The following is a 9,476-nucleotide window of genomic DNA, read 5'->3' as shown; positions in this document are numbered from 1 at the left end:
TTTCCGGCTGAAGGCCCTCTTCTGCCACAGACTTAAATTCCTCAGAGCTGCTCCCACCTCCTGCTGGGATCCTCTAGGAGACTGCGTTCACTGTCAAGCCCACTATGCTCCATCACACCTCCCACACCACTTCACTGCTCTGGAAACACTTGGCACTTCCTTTTGTCAGTTCTTGTCTGTCAAGTAGGCAGTTCTGCCAAGAACCTTAAAGCTGTTGCAAAGCTCTCCACAGTTGCGCATGTAAACCCTCTTAAGAAATAGCCAGAAGGTTTTGCCTAATGTAAGAGCGTAAACAAACTTGTTACACACTAATCACCAGGTAGGCCACACACCCTTCCCCTCCCCCAACCCCCAAATCTGCTAAAAAGACAGGAAATATGATCACAGTCACGTACCTTTGCTTCCTCGTTGATGTCCCAAGTGAAGGATATAGCGTTGTATGCTATTTCCTCAATGTTACTGATGGTGTTGAAGCTCTCCTTGTAGTCAGCTGTTAGAAAGAAGGATGTGTGAGGGAGAGGAAGAGGTGATACCATCTGGAGTCCTTACTCATACAAAGCAGCCAGAAACTGCAACTCCCTAGCAACTCCTTGGGGGCAAAGAAAGCTGAACTTCACTTAAGAATGGATCCACGAGGAAGGAGCAAAACAGGACTCAGCAGAAATTCCAAATTAGAAACTCCAGTGAGAAAGGCAGACATCCCAAAAATCACACATCCTGTGCCATAGCCTGCTATGTGCAGGAAACTCTACCCTGAATGGCAAGGGCATAAGCTCTCAAAAAACCTCCTTCAATAACAAACAACAATTTGCATGCGCGTCTGCTTTGAGTGCCAAGTGATTAATCCCTGCTTTTATTCACAGAAGGAAGTGATGAGGAGTACAACCCAGCCTTCAGCCAGAGAAGGCTGGAAGCCAGCCAGCCCCAGTCTTGTCTGGAGGCAAGTGGAAATTTGCAGTGTTCTCTTTTTTCACATGTACCAAAGACCAGTTCTGAGTGAGGCTGTGGGAAGGAGGATCATTAGCATCAAGGTATTTCTACAAGGATCTCGTCCTTTGAAGAAACACGATATTTAGGGCAGCCACAGAGTCTATAAGCTGCAATTTAGCTACAAGCACCAGGCTATGCCAAAGCAACTATAGTTTGGAGGGAGATGTTAGACATCCCAATGCAAAATCCTAAACATAAGTCTGCTCACAACCAAAATCCTCCAAAAATCAGCCTCTTTAAGGAGTGCTAAAAACTACAGCATTTGCTCTATGCAATCAAAAGTTCTCTCTGGGTTTTCAGCAAAGTTATGGATAGCAGAAACATTGACCCAAAGGTTCCTTAAAATAACAAAGTGTTAGCAGAGAACTACCTTGCCTAGGAATTAGGTTTGGCATTTGATATCAGCAATGAGAGCATTTCTTACCTATATCAATGCATCTTTGTTTGGCCGTGTGCTGTCTTGAGTGCCAGTATTTCCAGTGCCTGAGCTGATCTTCCCTTGTTTTGTCTTCAGCAAACACAACCATGATGACACTCTGAAAGGAGAGGAGGGGGTAAGATTAGAAAAAAACAACAAAACAAACACATGAAAGAGAAAAGGCCAGAGAGTACTTTAAGCTCTCATTGGTATCAGGTTTTCTGTTTTAGGTTTTCCAACTCGATGCACTGCAGCACACCTGGCACAGCACTGCCAAACAGGAAGGCAGACAGCAGTGCTTTCTCGGTCATCAAAAGAGATGAGCAGAACTGTTTTCCTAACTGGAGTTCAAGGACCTTATTTCAGGTGTTGCATCACGTTTACACAAGTGCTGACACCACTTCTTAACAGACTGAGCCAGGATGGGTTGGTCTGGAAGTAGGTGGTCAGCAAAGGAACAAACACTGACGTAAGAAAGCTGGAAAGCTAGCCTTAGTGCTGATACTCTGGTTGAGATTACTGCACTTTGGGAGAGTTTAAGGCTACCATTGCACACACCCTCTTTCCCAAGAAACCACAAGAGCTGTCACTCACTCGGACTTTACTGATGGGATGATGGATTCCTTCACTGCTGCTGACTTCTTTCAGCGTGATTGGGTAAAATTGACCTTTATTCAGGTAAGTCATCGTGCTGTCCCCAGGCTTCTGTCGGAGGGACTTGGAGGCTTCCAGTGTGTATTCAAAGTTATTCCTACAGAGTGAAGAGGGCAGTGATTGCTAAGGCATTTTCCTGGAAAGCTGATTAAACGTCACACATTTAATTTGGAGAAATTCCAAAGTTGTTAGCTGACTCACTAAGCCATCAACAGGCCAAGAAGTTGGAAAACAAGATGAGCCCCTTTTTCAATAATTTCTGTCATAAACAAACATTTAAGAAAAGTTCTTGGCAAGCTAAATCTGAAGACATGTCAGCAGGCAAGACTGGCAGCTCCCTATTCAGACCAAGAGCAGCAGGCTTCCCATGAACAGAAAAATTATCTATTGGCAATTAAGTTAAATTCAAAAGCTAGTAAGCCATTTAGCGGCCACAATCTTCTCCTCTTCCCTCTTGGTCAACTGCAACTAACCAAATGATTAGTTTATTTCTCTCCCTTAGAGTTCAGATGAGTGTCATGCTTCCTATTTTTGCTGCAGACTTCCAGCAGGAAGACAGGAAGGTAAGCAGGACAGGAGAGAGACACAGCTGGAAGTTAACTCCAACACCACTGCGGAGCTGACAAGACAGTACTGCATCTTCCCATGGGACAGGGAGTTGGTACAAGGACACCAACTGAAACTGGTGGTATTTCTGACCCTGAAGGTAGTTTTCCTTTAAGAATTTTTCCTTAAAGGTACAGGTACAATTTTTAACTGTGAAATTCAAATGAGCAGACACTTGCGGTTTTGACCCTGCCAGTGCCTGCCAGACTCAGCACAGAAGGGCATTAGCTGTACTGCTTGCTCGTGGACAACTGTAAGATAATATGAGGATACAGGCAAACAGGGGCCTTAAAGCATTACCCAGAAATGCTGTCAAAAACATAATCTTCTGAATTCATGTTGGCCATCCGGAGATTCAGTTCAGTAGGAAAGAAAACCTACGGCAGACACAAAACAATGCAACAATTAACATAGCAGCAACAAGAAAGGTCAAGATTAAGCAGAGACCCCTTACCACAGAACTTCTGGCAGGCAAACTCATCATCAGATAACAACTGATTTTTGGTCTGTACAACAGGACACCTGAGCAAAGTTTTAATCCAAAATTTTTGGGTGTCAACTAAATACAACACCTTACAAGCCTTCCAAGTCAGCTTAGGGCAACATTTTAAAGCTTTCCCAAATCTCAAAGAAACAGCACAGCTACACAGTTCCTTGAGGTCTGGCTTAAAAATCAAAACAGATACACTGTTGTTTTCAGCTGGTACCGTAAAACCAAAACCAGATTTTCATCCAGGTTTAACTCTCACTCAAGGCCCCTAAATAAACCAACTGTTTTCAACTGACACACACCACACCTAGAAACTGGCAGTAAGGAAGCTTACAGACATAGTCGCTTTGCTTCGGTACTTGCAAATGCACCATGGAGTGCTGAACTCTTGCAAAACCTGGCCCAGCGCTGTGGATCGAGATAACTCTTTCCACACTCTGCAAGCCAAAGGCTCTGTCACTGGTAAGATTAGCCATTTGCTTTTGATAATGATTTTATATTGTGAAGGTTTTCTTTACCAAGTTATACTTATGCACCTTCCTGAGAAAGTCTTCTGTTCCTAAATCACTGGATTTCTGGCTCACATAACAAGCCATATTTCTGACTCACACAACAATTAAAGCTGGAACTGGTTGTCTCCATCCAGATCAAGACACACACACATGCACACAGCAACTGCCTCTCCTGGTACCTCTTGCACGCCCTCCTTGAAAGTCTCTGAGAAGGTGGAGTCTGGTGTTCGCCTCTGGGAGTTCTGAGGCTGGGTGTTGGAACTGAACTGGTCAGGATTGAGGTTTCTGTCGAAGACCACCACCCGGTCAGGGGGCTCAGGGTGGTAGACACTTGGTGGGATGCCCACTGCAAAGCCATGGGGCTGTGTCTCCGTTTTGATGGAATGGGTGGGCATTGTGGCAATTGAAACGGTGACCGTTGTGTCAGGGGTTGTAAGATGGCCTCTCTTGTCCATGCCCATCTGGGGCGTGTGTGGAAGGACAATATTAAAAGGCACATTTTTCAGAACCTGCACTCTGTTTTCTCCAGCAGAAATGAGTGACTGTTCTGTTACATTTGGGATGCTGTTCCTTTAAAGCAAAAAAAAAAAAAAGGCATAAATTGTACAGGTCATTTTCTCATCAAACAAGAGCTAGAAATACTTCTCAGCCGTTTGGACAAGGACAGCTGACACCAACTCTACTGCTTGTGCAGAGCAGCTCAATCCTAACCTGAAAAGCTGAGAAACTCATTAAAAAAAAAACAAACCAAAAACCCACCATCACCCACTGCTAACAACCCCACTCTGGAGATGAATTACCCTGGAGCAAAGGATGAGGGTTCACAGCCCAGATCCTCACTGCTTGAAAAACAGCAGTCCAAAACTAAGCATTTCCAGGCCCTTCCCACCACACATAGGCACACACAGGCTCCATTAAACTGCTCTTTGGTAGACAGAGAAGACTGAGAGCAAGGTTGCTGCTCCTCTGTCCTAGGACTGCGCACCACCCAGGAAGCACTAACAGGGAAATTACACCCCTCTTTCATGCACAAACGCCCCAAAAATTCACACTGAGACTCCTGGGAGTGGTTTGCATAACATCCCACTCTCTACCCCACCCCACGCTCATTTCTGCCAGGACAACCCAGAGATCTGTGGCTGAGCTGACCTCATAGCTAGTAGCCACTAAGTGAGCCTGCCCTCTCTTTCTCCCTCCCCACAACATGGTCCTGCCCTCTCCTTTGCACCAGTTCTGACACTCTCCCATCCCCTTGGTGAGCCCGTTTGGCTTGTTCCACTGGCAGAAAACTAGCTACTTCTTTTTCCTGCGAGGTTATGGGTCAGTTGAAGACCAGAGCTGGTACGAGGGGAGCAGTGGGAACACATTGCTGGGAACCAGACAGCTCTTCTCAATAACAAGTTGTTCAATCAGCTCAGCCAGACCACAAAACCTCACCTTGAGTCCTTAAAGCATTCTAGTCTGTCCAAAGGAAGAGGATGGTAGGAGTGGAAGCCCAGCTTGAATGAAACTCACATTTGTAATATCTATTTAACCAGTATCATCTTCTGCTTGGGAGGCATAAGAAAGGAAGGACAGGAAGAGGAAGAAAGGAGTTCCAGAGGATACATAAGAAGTCCACAAACTATACAAAACTAAAACTAAATCACACGCACTTTGAAGTCCTTCCCTATCAGCCCACGCATAAAGAAGCAATGCTGCTGCCCAAGAACAAAATCAACAGTAAGCAGCTGAGGCAACCACGTGCAAAAAAAAAAAAAAGGGTCACCAGTCACGCATAAAGAAGCAATGCTGCTGCCCAAGAACAAAATCAACAGTAAGCAGCTGAGGCAACCACGTGCAAAAAAAAAAAAAAGGGGAACCAGTCCCCTTAGCAGCCTTGGGAAGGGGTACCTATGCTACCAGGCTTTGCTTAGCATTAAAAAGAGCAGCTTCTGCTATGCTGTCTGTATGACACCAGTAGACAGAAAGCAGATGGATGGCAATGAAAAGCAGCTTGGGCCTCAGCTCTCCACATCACGGTTCTATCCCCATCCTGTTCCTGGGGCAGCCCAGAAATATGGGGCAGAGAGTAAAAACAAACAATCTCCTTTTCCAGCATGACACTGCACTGCCATAAGTTACTTTCCCTCAGCAGCTTTGACGGTCTAGGAGGGAAAGGAGATATGCAGATACACAATAAGAGAAACTAATACCTTTTGCTATGGTCTTGGTCAGGATGTTCTACCTCCGGTTTAGCTGTTGAAGATCTCCTCTCCCTTGGAACCTGGGAAATATGAGATATGCTGTAATTGCATTCTTTCTCCCATACAAACAAATAACCCACGCACACCACACTCCTCAAAACACATCCATTCGGTCAAATTAAGAAAGCATCACACTCTGATACCAGCCATAATTAGCATTACAACTTGCCCAGTGTTGGCATAGCTTTGGGATGCCAGGCTAGCCCCAGGTGATGTTTTGCAGATCTCCTTGTAGCCGACCCAGTCAGTTGTGCCAGCCCTGGTGGTGGCAAAACCTGTGCAGAAAACTGGCCATCCCTGGCTGAAGCACCAGCATCAAGGTGAGCAGGACCAGGAGAGCCCCCAGGATTTGTGCTGGCAGTGCAGGTTTCCTCCTCTGCAGGCTGGCAGGGTTCAGCTGCTGGATGAGCTCAAGGCTCATGAAAGGATGCTGCTCCATAGCACCTTCCCCAAGAACATTTTCTCTCTTCCTCAAAGAGCACTCACAGCTTTCATTTCTCCTAAGAAATCAGGGAATTTAGACGGAACCAGTTCCAATAAGTGTATTGGAACACTACAGCTCATGTTTGTGCATGGACACATACAACACACTGACTCAAACTGTAATAAATCTTTTATAAACAAAAGGTAACCACCAGTGCTCTGGATTTAAGACGCCTCATATTCTACGCCACGGACAGAATTTGTCCCTGAAAACACCACCGATCACACAAGGCACCTTGCTCACACACCGACATATGCCATTTTCCTGGATATGCTGCAAGCTCAAGGTATACAGAGGTGAACTCTTTGACCTGTGGCAGCTCAGTCCACTGGAGCATGCAGCCAGCACCCCAGTGATCTGAACAGCTCTTGCCACCACTGGCACAAGTCTGTGGTGCTCAGCACCCTATCACTGCACAGCGAGTCCACGCAAGTGTCCAGGACTTTCATCACTCTCAACATATTTCCCAAATAAGCAAAGCAAACACTTTCTGGTGAAAGGAGAAGTAAACTCCCATGACCTTCCTTCACTGAAGCCTGCTAAGGTACTGCCCGTGTTTGTCTGCTTGGATGCAATGCAGGGAGCCACCACTCTACTGCTAACTCGAAGGCTGACAGCATACCTGTGTGAACAGCATACTTCTCTGAACAGCCCCTGACTAAAACCTACGTCCTGGCTCCTCCATATAACCTGGAACCTCCAATAATGCTGGAATTGTTGGATTTTCCATGGTAACCAGCAAAAATCTGGAGAACCTCTAGATGGAGACTGCTAAGAAGCCAACACTAACTAATCAGTGAAAAACAAATGTCTTCCGAGCTGTGTTTGGCCAACACTCCTACACTCTAGATTTTGATCAGAAACTTCTTTCCTGCAAGGTCTTATTAACCACAGTTGAGCTATAAGGGTAGCCCATTAGTCAAACAGAAGAAAACTTGATTTTTCTGGTTTTGTTGGGTTGTTTGTTTTTTTAATATGAAGGTGATCTCATTGGCTGCCTTTAATATTGCAGAAGGGGCGAATCAGAAAAGCCTAGATGTCATCCTTCTAGCATTACTTTGTAACAGCCCTCAATAAATCTTTCAACCTCTAGCTACCTTGCTTCTTGCAAGTGTACAGCATACCTGTTCTTCCAGTGATTCTTCTGCACACCCACTGATACCCAAACATAAGAGGTAACCCTGAATTAGATATTAATGTACATCAAATCCCTTCCGCTTTGCCAAGCGTGAAGGATCAACATCAACATTCTCTTTGTAGTCTGCAGGTTTAGAAATCAAAACCGATGTTGCGGATTAAAATCGCTCTGGTAAAAGCGTGGGGTTTTCTTCCAAAAGCATAGCGAGGCACGGACACAAAGCAGAAAGCCATTCTTCTCACAAAACTAGCTGAATAACATCCATGTCAGTGAGTTTGTGCCATTTTGACGTGTGCGTGAAGTGTTAATCTCTGCATTATTACAAGAATATTTCGATATATAAGACATGTTCATCTCTTAAAAGGCCAGGAAAGGATTTTGTATGCACAAGGCAACCCAGCCTCTTGCTTGAAGGATACACGGAAGCTGGCAATTTCACTTGCCACTGTTAAAGACACTAGTCAAAGTGTCAGGTATGTGAGCCAAGTCAGCCTCCTGGCCTTCCTGCACACTCAGCAAAGAAAAAACAGGCATCTCCACCTGCTAATCCAGGCCTCCATAACACGGGTGTCCAGCATGAGCAGGATGCCTCCTTGCCTGAAAAAGCCTGCTGGTCTCCACTGACTTGGACTGGCCATAACCACCCTTCCTTAGACTTCTGGTATTTAGGAAAGCTCAGCATAACGTATCCCACACAAACCAGAAGATTATCTGTTTGACTGTGTTCAGTTCACCTGTGAGCATCTAGGAAGGTGCATGTCTCTGATAAGACTGTGAACACTGGGAAAAACAACCACAGTCTCCAAAGGATTAACAGTTTGTGACAGCTGAAGCTCACTGAAAGTTAGAGGGACGCAGACAGCAACTCCTTCAGGCAGACACTTCCACGCCACACACCACCAAAAATTTGTAGTTATAGCTCAGTATCACCTGTAACTACAGTAGCACATCAAAGCCCCAGCAAAAGCCAACTGTCCCACCAGAAGAGGGGTCGTATGAGCAAAAGGAGAGAAGTCACCTTCTCCATGTGTATTTACATTCAGACAGGGACATGCTCCCAGAGCCTCATTCTTCATGACTATTTCTATTACACATTGCCTCCTGCAGAACCTGGAGGTGACAGGCAAAGTGCTGCTGAAGCTTTTGACCCGTTACATTAGTGTCCAAGGGACCTTATTTTACTGAGCTAAAAGTAAACACAAAAAGGGACGTGGAATTTTTCTCATGTAAAAATCACTCAGTTTAAAGTCCTCATGAACTAGCCATAGCTTCTGTTAAATTCTCTAGCAAATGACATCTTGTCCACAGGTAGAACAAAAGCTCTGCTTGCTGCCAGAGCATACCCATGCCAATCTACCTTGTAGTAATCATACAGCAGGCCGAGGGCAGCTGCGCTGTCTTCATCACCATTGATGCTCATCATAGCTTTGGTAGCTGCTGTAAGGGGATTTTCAAGAAAGGTTTTCCAGGCCTCATCTTCACTGGTGTAAGGACGTCTCTGAGGGTAGAGAGAGTCATTCTGAAGAACCAACACGGGCCTTTTACTTGAATGATAAAAAAGAGAAAGAAGAAAGAAAAAAGTCACCTGTTAAACACATGAAAAACATTCCCAAAGTTCTTCAAAATGAGCTGACCCAGTTTCACAGGGTTCATATTCTGATTCAGTGCACTGCAAGGATTAGTCAACACAAAAAGCTCAGAAACTTAATTCTGATCTCACTCACGCTCAGTGTAAATCAGGATTAACTTGACCAAACTCATCTGGATTACACCAGCCTACACAGAAAAGGCAAAACTGTTTAAGAGTACAACGGAGCTGCTCATGCTCTGAAACCAACCCAGAAAGAGTCACACTTGCTTACTGGCCTACCACATCCTACGTAATACTACCAAGCCACAACCTGCTCCAGTTCCTGGGTGGAATTAGAAAATGTGAAT

At 45.2% G+C, this 9,476-nt stretch overlaps 1 protein-coding gene across 1 annotated transcript in view; it reads right to left on the bottom strand.

Annotated features, from left to right (window-relative positions):
- Positions 1-9,078, bottom strand: part of GRHL1 (grainyhead-like 1 (Drosophila)) — a 38,151-nt gene extending 29,073 nt beyond the window's left edge. The window contains exons 1-7 of the mRNA XM_010142411.1: positions 8,896-9,078; positions 5,866-5,936; positions 3,850-4,240; positions 2,969-3,045; positions 2,003-2,159; positions 1,415-1,526; positions 396-490 (exon numbers count right to left, since the gene is read on the bottom strand). Of these exons, the coding sequence (XP_010140713.1) occupies positions 396-490; positions 1,415-1,526; positions 2,003-2,159; positions 2,969-3,045; positions 3,850-4,240; positions 5,866-5,936; positions 8,896-8,961 (969 nt within the window). The 5' untranslated portion in view covers positions 8,962-9,078. The remainder of the gene's footprint in view (positions 1-395; positions 491-1,414; positions 1,527-2,002; positions 2,160-2,968; positions 3,046-3,849; positions 4,241-5,865; positions 5,937-8,895) is intronic.
- Between the last annotated feature and the right edge of the window lie 398 nt (positions 9,079-9,476).

Source organism: Buceros rhinoceros, unplaced genomic scaffold, assembly GCF_000710305.1.
Source record: "Buceros rhinoceros silvestris isolate BGI_N320 unplaced genomic scaffold, ASM71030v1 scaffold16798, whole genome shotgun sequence".
NCBI classification, from domain to species: Eukaryota; Metazoa; Chordata; class Aves; order Bucerotiformes; family Bucerotidae; genus Buceros; species Buceros rhinoceros.
The sequence above is the reverse complement of the archived record's forward strand: the minus strand, read 5'-3'. Positions and strand labels throughout refer to the sequence as shown.